The sequence below is a fragment of the Chiloscyllium plagiosum genome, unplaced genomic scaffold, assembly GCF_037043375.1.
Source record: "Chiloscyllium plagiosum isolate Xiang-an unplaced genomic scaffold, Cpla_swu_hap1 HiC_scaffold_22, whole genome shotgun sequence".
NCBI lineage: Eukaryota > Metazoa > Chordata > Chondrichthyes > Orectolobiformes > Hemiscylliidae > Chiloscyllium > Chiloscyllium plagiosum.
The window spans coordinates 26,843,443-26,857,641 of NW_028270160.1; the positions used below are offsets into that span (position 1 = coordinate 26,843,443).

A 14,199-nucleotide genomic window follows, 5' to 3' on the forward strand; every position below is an offset into this window, starting at 1 on the left:
AGATACGAAGCTTAAAAACTAACAAATTCCTAACTTCAGACCAAACTGGAAATTTGACTGCTGTCATTTAGCAACAAAAAATTTAATTAATTTATTAAAAGGAATGCTTGTCCTTCAAAACAATCCTTGAAATCCCTTAAACATCTGACTTCTTTGTTCTGTATTATTTTCTATAGTAGATGATTAGAACTACTGCAAGTTATATATTATAGAACATAGAACATAGAAGAATACAGCGCAGTACAGGCCCTTCGGCCCTCGATGTTGCACCGATCCAAGCCCACCTAACCTACACTAGCCCACTATCCTCCATATGCCTATCCAATGCCCGCTTAAATGCCCATAATGAGGGAGAGTCCACCACTGAAACTCACCCTTTCCCGAGCTCGTTGAATCTTTTCTTTGTCATGGTGAAGATTCTCTAGGATCTCCTGTCCAATTTGTTCTGTAATCCAAGAATAAAAGGTCACAAGTTACTCAATGTATATTAAAAACTGACAAAGTGAAGATTAAAATCTGTTGACTGAGCAGTGCAGTAAGATTGAAGCTAAAACGACATTCTAACAAATCACACAAACAAAACAATTTCTGTGGATAGTCTCATTGCAACTTACATTGAAGAAAACTCCTATAATAATAGGATCTCATGTAATGTTACTACTAGTAAGTAAGCTTCGACATTATTTTACACTGTACACAAAAGCTGTGGAAAGAGAACGACAGCAGGAGATATTTAATAACTTTTACTAACAGAATGGAAATATAACATAAAAGCTATCTGCAAAAGATTAGAAGATAAGTAAGAAGCTTATTCTTGAGGGAGTTAAAACATAAAACTTGGGCTTCTCTACAATTAAGTGCACTACACACATGTCTGAACATTCAACTTGAGAAACAATGTTAACACATGGAAATACTTTTTCCTCTTATTTAAATTCTCTTAAATACATATAACTGAAGAACTGGCATATAGTCTTTAACTAATCTTGAATTAAATTTTTGAAGGTATTAACAAACAGGAGTAATTTCAGAAGTATTGAATTAAAATCATTTATTTGAAAGGCATAATAAGTGCATTGTTGAAAAAAATTAAAATGCTTACAATTAATAAATGAAATCAGAACTTAACAATGAACTAACATTAAACAAAACTTGGTGATACAGCTCAAGTAGAGTTTGTGGAAGTGTTAAATGCTGCTGTTAACAATGACAGATGTAGCAAGATAAAAATTTTTTCAGATATTTGACTAGTAATTGATGTTCCCATTAAGGTATTTCTTCGGTGCTGGTTTGTCTCATGGGATTTTGAATAGTGTAATACCTAAAGGTTCAATGTATTTTTAAGAGTTTTTGCATTAAAAAGAATACACCAAGACAAATGTTTCAAGATGATTTGAAACCTCTTTTTTGTAAGAAAGGGAAGAGATGCCATTAAATACTGCTGATTCAAAGCAGGTTGGTTAATTAGGTTTCTTTCTGTTTCGTTTGGCTGCCAAGTTGACATCCTCACCTTGGTTCTAATGATTCAATCTATTTCTACCAGCAAATGTGACAATGCCACAGACAGTAATTGAGGGTAAAACATTGTCACTTTGATGAATTGTGTTTTTTCCTCATAGTCAATGACTAGTGAAGTCAATAAACAAGGAAAAGAAGCATGTCCGCTGGAATATCACAAAATGAATTGTTGTCTTGACACATAGGGATCAAAACATCATACATTAATTTCATCCTGGTGTGGGGCACGATGGCATCTGTTTCACTCTGACTGTCTGCACAGATAAATAATTGGGACCATCATCAATTTTGCAAGAGTTTTTTTATTCAGTATGTAGCACAACTGACGAACTTTGGCCCTTTTCACAAGAAGAACAGCCAACAGCAGAAAGTGCAGCCATGACATAGATGACTCTAGAGCTCTACCTTCTAAATAAACACATCCAAGGTAACGGCAAGCTTGAAGATACACACTTAAAAGGATATTTTTGAGAGAGAAAAAAATAACTTTTTCTCATGCTTAAACAGCTCTATCAAGGCCAGCAATGCTCAGTATCCTCGTGACTAGCCTGAAATAATTCATCCTCTGAATATGAATTAGCACTGGGTAATCACAGCATATTTATTACGCATTTCTGTGGTCCTTTCCTCCTGTGAATGCTGTATTATTCATTGCTTTTGCCCTGACCCTGGTACGCTCCTGTTCTGACAAATCATACTTGATTAAGACAAATCTTTATTAGTTAGGTAGTCAACTTCCCCATTTATCATTTGCAAATCTCATTCCCCTTTTCCAAGTGCGTTAAAACTGACTGCTGCAATTTGGTAGAAGCTGGTTAAAATGCTTATTATGGGAAATGAGTGTAAATTCAGATGCAAAAGTCAGTAATGGATGATAAGACAAAGAGTACATTTCATCAATTCCACATAAACAAATCAGAAAATGAAACTTAAAGGGTGGAACAATTTATAATTGTTTTCCTTGCACATTTGATACAATAAAATATAAAGTTAATTTAGTTTCATCCTATCTTCTTAGCGACTATATTTGATTTAAACACAAGAACCAGGGATTCATTGACAGAATGAGCAACAATGTTGAACACAGATTTCCATTTTACCAGCAAACAATACTGCTGCCCAAAAAATACTGCTTAGTACTGAGATAGCTCTTTGTGAATATGATTTTTGTTAAATCTAGTGTTAAAAAAGTAAATGAAATTGCTTATGAAGTAAAGCCTTTGAAATTTTTAATGTCACTTCTAAAAGGTAGTACAGGTACACTTTTTCTTGAGCCATAGATGGCTTTTCATTCCAACCTTAGCAATCATTTGAACTCACGTACATTTAAATAGCTCTTATCCAGCATACTTAATGAAGTGTTTCACAGCAACAGTGAGCTACATTATACAAGTTGGAGACAGGGCATTAGAAGACAGTGGCAAATGTAATTTATAACATAAAATGACACAAAAACCTTTGTGTTGTCCAATACGGAATAGCATCAACAGGAACTTTTGGAGATGTTTAGAATTCAGATTGTCATGTACCACCAGTTGAAAGATTGAACTAAGGGAACTGGCAAGTTTCGCGTTCATAGAAATTTGTGAAGGAAACCTTTATCCATTAAATTTAGTAAATTCTGTTTTGAGTAGATTGTGAAATTTATTTTTTTTTGTATTCAGAATGTATTAGGGATAGATGATTAGATTAGAGTCATACAGCATGGAAACAGACCTTTCAGTCCAACTCGTCCATGCTGACTAAATATCCAAAATTAATCCAGTCCCAACTGCCAGCACCCGGCCCATATCCCTCTCAACCCTTCCTATTCGTACACCCATCCAGATGCCTTTTAAAGGTTGTAATTGTATCAGTCTTCATCACTTTCTCTGGCAGCTCATTCCATATACGTACCACCCTCTGTGTGAAAATGTTGCCCCATAGATCCCTTTTAAATCTTTCCCCTCTCACCCTAAACCTATGTCCTCTAGTTCTGGACTCCATCACCCCAGGAAAAGACTTTGTCTATTTATCCTATCCATGCACCTCATGATTTTATAAACCTCTATAAGGTCACCCCTCAGCCTCTGATTCTCCATGGAAAACAGCCCCAGCCTATTCAACCTCTCCCTATAGCTCGAACCCTCCATCCCTGGCAAGTTCCCTGGAAATCTTTTCTGAACCTTTTCAAGTTTAACAACATCCTTCTGATAGGAGGGAGACCAGAATTGCACGCAATATTCCAAAGGTGGCCTAACCAATGTCCTGTACAGCCGCAACATGACCTCCCAACTCCTGTACTCAATACTCTGACCAATAAAGTAAAGCATACCAAACGCCTTCTTCACTATCCTATCTACCTGCATCTCCACATTTAAGGAGCTATGAACCTGTACCAAGATCTCTTTGTTCAGCAACACTCTCCAGGACTTTACCATTAAGTGTATAGGTCCTGCTCCGATTTGCTTTTCCAAAATGCAGCACCTTGCATATATCTAAATTAAACTCCATCTGCCACTCCTCAGCCCACTGGCCCATCTGATCACGGTCCCATTGTACTCTGAGGTAACCTTCCCAAGAGAAGGAAATTGGACTTCCAAAGGAAGAACTTCCCACAGAATGGAAATTGTTCCTGTCTAGCTGCTCTCAGTTGGCAATCATTTTCAAAAGACATGCATCAAAATCACAGTTTAGTCTTCCAATTCCAACAAAGACCCCCCTCATATTAAGGCCACGTACTTGAGCGTAAGAGACGGAAACAGGCAATATCCGGGAGGTAAATACCAAAAGAACTGCAGATGCTGTGAATCAGAAACAAAAATAAAAGTGACTGGAAAAGCTCAGCGAGTCTCGCAGCATCTGTGCCAAGAAATCAGAGCCAATGTTTCTCAATCAGTGACCTTCCTCAGAATTGACAGTAGCTAGGAAAATATAGTATCGGTTTACAGCAGAGAGTTAGGGTCAGCAGAAGAGTAAGGAGTAGAGTAAATGATAGGTGGGGATAGAGCCCAAAGAGAGAGAAGGTGAAAATTCCTGAAGGGCTTATGCCCGAAACGTCGATTCTACTGTTCCCTGGATGCTGCCTGACCTGCTGCACTGTTCCAGCAACACATTTCCAGCTCTGACCTCCAGCATCTGCAGACCTCACTTTCTCCCCAAAGAGAGAGAAGATAGCCGAATGATGATCAGGTTCTCAGAGTGAATAGCTGTCAATGGAGACTGCTCATTGCTATTGTTTAGCCACTAAGAGTATCCATTAACAGCTATTCACTCTCCCATCCAGACCGTCATCCACTCCTTTGTCTGTCCAACTGCCTTCTCTCTCCTTGGGCTCCAACCCCATCCATGCATATAAGCTGACATTTTCCAGGCTACCATCACTTCTGAGGGTCTTTCATAGAGCACAGAACATTACAGTGCAGTACAGGCCCTTCCACTCTTGTCATTGCACCGAACTGTCCAACCAATCTGAAGCCAATCTAACAGGCACTATTCCATTCTTGTCTATTTAACGACCCAATGACCATTTAAACTCCCATAAAGTGGCGACTCAAACCTGAGCCATGAACGTTAATTCTGATTTCCCGTCCCAACTGCTGCCAAACCAGCTCAGCCCCCCTCCTAGCAAACTCTGACCTTTTTAATATTGGGAAGATAATGGCCTAATGGTGTTTTGTTGGATATTTAATCCAGAGACACAGGTAATATTTTGAGGATCAGCGTTTATATTCTACCAGGGCAGATTGCTGAATTTGAATTCAATAAAAATTGAGAATTAAGACTCCAACAATGACCATTGCTGATTGTCAGAAAAAACCCATGGCACTCACTAATGTCCTTGAGGGAAGCAAACTGCTGTCCCTTCAACCCTCTGTCCTTATTTGAACAATTTAGATATTGTTGCTCCTCTTTATACAATGTCTTGATTTTCATGGTTTTTACTTCAGGCTTTAATAAGTGATAGACTTATTCTGGATACTGAATGAAGAGATTACTGGTCAGCCTGGATTGCATGTTATCTGTAAATCACAAACACACTGGATCTGAAATACAGTGAATGATACTTCCCCATTTTGCACATGATCACCTACAATTGCAAAGAAATTAATAACTTTTTGAAGTCTTTGGAAGCACAAACTGGAGTTATTTATCAAATTTAAGAAAGCACACAAAAGAATGCCCTATAAATTGTACTTTTCAGCTCAGTAGATTGATTCCAGAGGTGAGGGGTTTGTCGTATGAAGAGGGATTGAGCAGTTTAGACCTATACACTCCAGAGTTCAAAAGACAGACAAGAGACCTAATTGAGGTATCTGAAATGTTAAAGGGGACTGACAAGAAGACGTAGAGAGGATGTTTCCTCATGTGGGCAATCTAGAACAAAAAAATCATAATTTTAGGATAAAGCAGTGATGAGGAGAAATTACTTCTCTCAAAGGGTCGTAAATCTGTAGATTTCACTAGCCCAGAGTGTGGTGCATGATGAGACTTCAAGTAAATTTAAGGAGATAGACAGATTTTTGTAATGTTTAGATTATGGAGAGTGGGCAGAAAAGTAGAATTCCGACTGAGATGAAATCAGCCATGATCATAGTAAATCAAAAAGCACCCGCTCTTAGTTCTTAGATTCTTATGTACTTATTCTGCTTAGATAAATATTAATGTTGTAATTTTATTCTTCATCCCATCATTCATTCTTTTGTTGCACATAAAGAAGTTTTTCTAAGGGTGAAAATTTTCACTGGAAGATGAAGTACTGCTTAAACATGGTTTTAATAAATAATTGTGTTTCAGATTCTTGAAAAAAAAGTTAATGGTCTCTATTGAGATTGTAAATCCATAAAAAAGGACTCAGAGTTGCACAACAACCTGTTCTTGGTCCTCCAACAGATTCCTGGGAGAGCCCTCAGGAGTGTCGTTGAAAACCAGTGGCAGGGATTGGATCTGGCAGTGACTCCATTGTCTTCTCTCAGGATGATCACATTCGCCCTCCATTCTGTTAATGCCCGTGCTTTGCTCATCACCTAGACAGCTCATACAACAGCTGATAATACTGAGGCTGCACAGTCCACAGCTGATTCTGGATCAGTGGTGCTGGAAGAGCACAGCAATTCAGGCAGCATCCGAGGACAGGCAAAATCGACGTTTCGGGCAAAAGCCCTTTTACCAGTCCACAGCTGAGCCTACCAATATAGTGATGCTAGAGGTTATCTTCAAAGCCTATCTGCAGCCTCCTCCATTTAAAGTCAAGTTTTCCATCAGCAGTGTTGCAGCCACTAGGTTAAGTACAGTACTGCAGCATTGCAACAGAAAAATGTTGAGAATGTACAAGGGAGATAATTGTCGGGAGAGTGGAGCTGGAAAAGCACAGGTCACGCAGCATCTGAGGAGCAGGAGAATCGACGTTTCAGATATAAGCCCTTCATCAGGTTTTCCAGCACCACACTCTTAAGTCTGATCTCCAGCATCTGCAGTCCTCACTTTCTCCAAGGGAGATAATTGACTTGGTATGTAGCAGCATGAAGTCTTTTGATCGTTTACTATAAATTCTGTGTCCTACGAACCTGTCCCACTACCTTCCTGACGAAGGAGCAGCGCTCTGAAAGCTTGTACTTCGAAATAAACCTGTTGGACTATAAGCTGGTGTTGTGTGATTTTTAACTTTTGGATTAGTGGTGCTGGAAGAGCACAGCAATTCAGGCAGCATCCGAGGAGCAGTAAAATTGACGTTTCGGTTTGTCCACTCTCGTCCACCTCCACATCATATGGAGCAGCAGTGATTTCATTTCTAAATTTGCCTGATTGATTTTATCACTTTTGTCTTGAGCTTTGTGGATGCTTTTTGTATTGTGATCAAACATCTGTGGAACTGGAAATGGAGAACTAAGATTGCAATTATTGGCTTTGCTGGTAAATGAGTTATTCCCAGACAGCCTGGCCAGAAGAGAACATTCTGGATTACTTCACGCCGTCGTCCTCCTCCCATTTCTCCTGCTACTCACATAACTGGTAGCAGTGGCTATACCCTCATGATAGCAAGATCATGCAGCATATAGCACAAATCTTGAAGCCCAGACTATCAGGTTTTGCAGAGCTCTTCCTTCACCACATTTTAGGTAGTGGGTGCACTGTTTCAAGGCACCAATGTTCTGGCTTTATATCGGTGTCGGCTGCATAATATGATACTTACTGTATATATGACAGTTTGTGTGTGAACTGTCAGTGGACTCGTGTGCCATTCCACAAACAGACTGACCCAGCAACCATCTGAGCTCAAATGCAGCTGCTCAGCAGATTGCTGCAGAATGAAGGATTTAATCACTGCTGCCAAAATCTCAGACATTGACCTCATAATTCACTGCCTATATTCACACATCAATTAGATATTGGATATGGAGGGATGGGAATCCCTTTCAGTTCCAGGATAGGGAAGTGTTAACAAGTGACAGCAGGAAAGCAAAGTCAATGGTACCCTGCGCATTGGGGAAGTTTGTAATCATAGCAAAGCACTTAGATTGATCTTAGATTAAGATAAATGCTTGGCATAACATTGTGGGCTGAAGGGCATGTCTGTTCTATGTTCTAAAGCTCTGAATTTGCTCTACATAGTTCCACAGTTTCCTTACGATATTGACCTTCAGTGTCCTTCCATTATGCAACAGTGGACAAAGGGGGAGATTTTGAATAAATTTCTAGCTACCGGATGAAGGGAACTAGACATATGAAAGTTCTTCACCAGAACCATTGTCAGAACCACTGGTAATGCTGACCTCATCTGGATTTGACAGTGAAGTATGGCAGCAACAGATAACAAACTTTATTCAGAATGTCTATACTGAAATGCAGATGTCTTGTAAATTGTTTCCTGCATGAAATTCAAGTATCGTCTCTTGCTGAATGTCTTCCCCTTCTCCAACAGTTTGATCTGCTCTTTGTGGCCTCTGTTCATTTATCAAGTAATGCTGTATTCTGATAGGAAGGCCAATCAATGCACTGATGTTCGGAAACAAATAGTTTGTGCTGATGTCTTGAAAGTAGCAAAATCTTCTTCAGTGCTTGCTACATCATTCTCTGTAGACGTTTGCAACTTAAACTACAGAAAACAGCAAATGCTTATAGAATTATAGTAAAGTCAAGAGACATCAACCAGCAACTAACCTGCAACAAACCGGAAGGTCAGAACTGTCCGAGAGTTCTCTGCTTTATCACTGAACAAAGGCCCAAACAAGCGCCTTCCAGCCTTAACTTGAAGCATTAACTTTGATTTCTCTCCACTGATCCTGCCAGACCTGCTGAGACTTTTCCAGCAATGTCAGTTTTAGTATCTGATTTATAGCATCTGCAGTTCTTCTGGCTTTTCTTTTCCCTGGAGAAACTGCATCACATTTTCTGATTGGACAATTTACAGCCTTCTGAACTCAACACTGAGTTCAACAACTTCACAATATGTACAATGTCCTCCATTTAATTTTATTCTTATCCCATAGTGTCTGTCTCTTGTTTTCATGCCTTTACATTCAGTCAGAGCTGACCCTTATTCTATAATTAACACCTACTCACAAGTTATGCTTTATCTCTTCTGCACCATTTGCACTTTGTTCTCTAATATTGTTCACCCTAACTATTCCTTGACTTCCATTACAATTGTGCCTCTCCCTAATTCCAACAGCATGAAATGCATCAAACGCAACACAACTTCAGCATCTGCTGTAATTTGCTTTGATTAAAAACACGGTGCAATGGCAAGATAAAAGTAAATTTGCCACAGTCATACCAGACCATAGAGCTGATCTCTCATTACAAAGATGCCAGACCCACCTTCCAGGTGAAGCAGAGATTTACCTGCAGTTCACTCAATCTAGTCTACAACTCCAACACTTTCTGTTTTTGTTTAGATTAGATTAGATTACTTACAGTGTGGAAACAGGCCCTTCGGCTCAACAAGTCCACACCGACCCGCCGGAGCGCAGCCCACCCAAACCCATTTCCCCACATTTTACCCCTTCACCTAACACTACGGGCAATTTAGCATGGCCAATCCACCTAACCTGCACATTTTTGGAAACCGGAGCACCTGGAGGAAACCCACGCAGACACGGGGAGAATGTGCAAACTCCACACAGTCAGTTGCCTGAGGCGGGAATTGAACCTGGGTCTCTGGCACTGTGAGGCAACAGTGCTAACCACTGTGCCACCGTGCCGCCTCCAAGGGCTCTCTCCACTTGCCTGCATGTTGACTGAGCTAATTCTGGAAGTTGACAGTATCATGCATTCTGGTAAAACAAACAAAGGATTTATATAATTAAAGGTAGGGCCCTGAGTAGTGCTGTAGAACAGCCAGACCTAGGGGTTCAGGTACATGATTCTTTGAGATTTGCATCACAGAAAGACAGGATGGTTTAGCAAGCTTGCCTTCATTGTTCAGACCTTTTGAGTATAGGAATTGAAACATCATGTTGAGGTTGTACACGACGTTGATAAGGCCTCTTCTGGAGCACTTTGTGCAGTTCTGGTCACCTTGTCATAGGAAGGATATTATTAAACTGGAGAGGGTTCAGAAAGATTGACAAGTATGCTGCTGGGAATAGAAGGCTTGATTTATAAGGAGAGGCCAGATAGGCTGGGACTTCATTTCCACTGGAACGTAGGAAGTTGAGGGATGACCTTATAGAAGTTTACATAAACATGAGGGGCATAAATAAGGAATAGCAAAGGTCTTTGCCCGAGAGTGGGGGAATTCAAAATGGGGGCATGTTTTTACAGTGAGAGGAAAAAGATTTAAAACGGACATGAGTGGCAACCTTTTTTTTTTACAGTGTCGTTTGTGTACACAGTGTCAAGAGAAAGCAGTGAATGCAGATACAGTTACAACATTTAAAAGACATTTGGATAACTTCATCAATAGGACAGATTTGGAATATGAGCCAAGCACAGGCAGGTAGGACTAGTTAATTTGGGAATGTAGTCGGTGTGGACTGGTTGGATCAAAGGGTCTGTTTCCATGCTCTATGACTGGTGGTGGTTTAACCTCCGAGTTACCACAGCTCAGAAGGGGACCTCAGGGTGAGAAGGAGAACCCTTCATGGTGTAGTGGAATGGCCCCTGCAAATAGCACTAGTGGGGAGGAGGTTAACAGAGGGTGTAAACCTGTAAAAGGTTAACAGAGGGTGTTAGCTTGAGTATTGAGCTCCAAAATGACAATGTAAGCACCGAATCAGTTTTGTAGGCTGATGACATCACACTCTACCTGCTCTATATATTTGCAGCTACCGTTCACTGTGTGTGTTACAATATCCTTACCAATAACTGTACTTAGTGAAATTCTCCCAAGGGTTTGTAACGCAAGATGGAAATAATATTGGAGCTATTTGGTAATCTTGGTCACTCTTTGTCAAAACAATGGGTGCAAGGAATTTCAATTTCTTCTGTGACCCAGGGAAAATTCCTCACAGAGATGCCTTGTGGAGAATTCCGCACTGAAATTGATCCCTGATTGCTGCATGGCATCTATAAATGTAGTGAATGGCATGTGGCATCCCTTTGATGCTGAGCATAAAATCCAGTTGATTACTTTTTTTGTGTAAAGATGACTGCAACAGTCTTCAGTTCTTTTTTTTAAAAAATTGATCATACTTTTCTCAAATGGTCAAAATATGTTAATATATGATAAACTAGATAGATATTTGAAGAAATTGAGAAAGAATACCTGTTTGATACCGGTTTACGTTCAGCACTCGGTGCTGAGCTGGTAGTACATTAGAAATGTGACTTCCAATCATTAACTGTATTTTCATTGATTTAATTACATTGGATTAAAGCACTGACAGCACTCATTTACAAAATGACAAATCTAGGCTGATGACCATAATTTGATCTGCCTTCTAATTAACTTTTTTAAGAAAAAAACACACCTCAGACCTGACTCTTCATTTTATGAAACACTGCTCAAGATCTAACACTTCTTAGCAGATAATTATCTAATAAAAGTTGCTCAAAACTTAAAAGCAATCTATACAATTAGTCAAGACCTTAGGAGCTCTACCAACCTCTTTATTACAGCTACATATGGAATACTTAAATGATATTTATCAGAGAATCATTAAACATTCACCAGGATCATTTTAGCTGGAACCCTCCTGCCAATCTAAATTGAACCCATAATCACTGTTTAATAGATACATCCTTTGATAACTTTTATATTTAAGATGAAGAATAGAAATTCAGTCACTGCCTATATAAACACTGATGCTGATGTGCAGACTTTGGTTCACACCTGTACTGACCAAGCAAATGTGCAACACACATAAACAATGCTTAACTGGAAAATAAGTTCTCAGAGACAAAAGTAAACAAATCAAGAGCAATTAAGAATGGGCAATGAATTCTGGCCTTTCCAATGAATCTCCCATTCCAAGAAGCTACAAATAAAAACATGTGCTATTACTTCTCAATTTAGCAACTGGAATCTTCAATATGGACACAAAGGCCTGTAGGTGAATGTAATACTTAAAAACACATTTAGCTTTTCAAAATTATCTTGTTATTTAGGCTAATGTGACCTGAATACATTTTTCGCCAAAGAAAATACAAATTGATGAAAACCCCAGGAGGTCAGACTTCATCCATGGAAAATGGAACGTCAGGTCATCATTTCACATCCGTGTCAGAATCAGATAATTTTACAGATGAGACAAGATTTCTGTGATCATAGATGGATGTGATACAGAAAAGGGAGAATTTAAGATAGAATGTGTGTGGAATAAGTCAGAGATGAGACAGTAACCGAGACAGAGAAAAAAAGTCACTTTGAAAGCAAATGTTAACAAACATATGATCAAAAACAAGACAATAAAGGGACAGCAATGAAGGTGAACCAAACTATGACAAAAAACAAAAATCACATCACGGGTGAATCTTATTCCTCTTGGATTGTATTTGAAACAACTACATATTGTTATGGATATTGCTATCTTTATTGATCATTTCATAGCTAGTCCTTAGCATTTAAAAAGCAAATTATAGTATGTGCTATTTTGGAAAAGTACATTAGTTAATATATTTGCATTTAATTTGTCTTGCAAAGAAAATGTATTCTGACGAACATGGGTTAGAATTATTTTGTCAGATGATCAATATCATGCATTATTAGACATATTTTGAATTGGTCACATTTCAGATGTCATATCTTATTACTGTCACAAGATCTTTTCATAAGTATTTAATAGCTATGTATTTCATGCTTTTTCCAACTTAGAAAATCAGCACATTGAACTTTATCTCAAGGTGAGCCCATTTACACTGAGTAGACATTGTAGGCCAAAAAGGGCAAGCTACTTTACACTAATTCACCTCTCCTGAGCAGAGTAACATATTGTCTGCCATGAGATAGTGTGTTCCTGTTCTTCTAGGAAACTTCAAGTCAGTCTGACTATTAAAATAGCATACAAAATACTTTTGTATCAAAGAACAAACAAATTCAATGCAGTTGCTTTTTAAATTTAAAACCAGAACGTGAAGAAAGGAAATCAAATCCGGCAAAACATTTGAGTAGTATAATAGATTACAGCAGATGCTCCTTATTAAAATTAATGCTTCTTGACTATTGTATTCAGTCTCGATTTGAATCAGGTAAGAAATAAGGCAAAAAAAGTAACAAGAACAATGCAGCTCATTTAACAAATAATGTGAAATATATAAATAGACATGATCTACCTGTAATATTCATAATATAAATTACAAATCTCTCAACAAATAAAATTTTAATATTCGTAAAACAGAATATGAATTTGTAAGACAGGTAATAAAATTTCCCTTGGCTACAGGTAAAATGCAAGTTTATGGCCGTTGCTCTATTAAATACACAAAACATTTGACAGTTTAAATGGCATTTTATTTAAGTTGAAGGGCTTGGCTTCTTTCACTACATCTGTCAATGGATAGCCCGAAGGCCTGTACAAGATCAATGACAAATGGTCGACAAAGTCTGTGCAGCCTCATTCTAAACTCATCTAATTGGTAGAATGTCACATCACGGTAGTATTTATTTCTGCTTGGATCTAATAAATTATGTTAAATGGGTAAGTCAGCTAAAGAGGAACAAGTAGGTAGAATTTAAATACACCATGCAAACTCCAAAGCTGTTCTCTTTAAAAAAATTGCTGCGTCCTTTATAACATTAATGTAAATCTATAAACATCCAAAGCGCACAATGTAGATTTATATTTCTGTAATAACTTTTAACTTCCTTTGATCATCCTTACTTCTAAACAATAAGTGTGCCAAGGTTTCACTCTAATTTATGTGGTCCTGAAGTGATTGAATTAGTCAAGAGAGATAATACAGTTGTAAGAACCTGTCAGAATTCAGAAGAAAATGCAAAATAAAAGTAATTTTTTTTTAAAACATCACCCGCAACATCTAAAATTCAATTTATCATATGTAATGAGATGGTTCAATGTAAGTGAGCAAGCTTTTTTTTAAGTAGTATATGCATCAAAATGTCGAGGAGAAACTCAGTGAATAGCCTCTGAGTCGAAAGGCCCAAGGTTCAAGATCCAGTCCAGGTTTCGTTAACCAAGAATGAACCCAATCCATATCACAGGCAAGCCAGCATATAACAGCAAGAGGATATGGACTGCAAAATCACCCACAAAATTTTAAAACGATGTCTGATACAAAGGTGATCCATGAACATTGTGG

General features: G+C 38.4%; 1 protein-coding gene across 4 annotated transcripts in view; it reads right to left on the reverse strand.

Annotated features, from left to right (window-relative positions):
• vti1a (vesicle transport through interaction with t-SNAREs 1A) overlaps nucleotides 1–14,199 on the reverse strand; it is a 334,105-nt gene that overhangs the window by 158,659 nt on the left and 161,247 nt on the right. For all 4 annotated transcript variants that reach the window (XM_087998891.1, XM_087998893.1, XM_087998889.1 and 1 more), the window contains one exon: nucleotides 375–445. In XM_087998891.1, coding sequence (XP_087855017.1) covers nucleotides 375–445 — 71 coding nt within the window. The remainder of the gene's footprint in view (nucleotides 1–374; nucleotides 446–14,199) is intronic.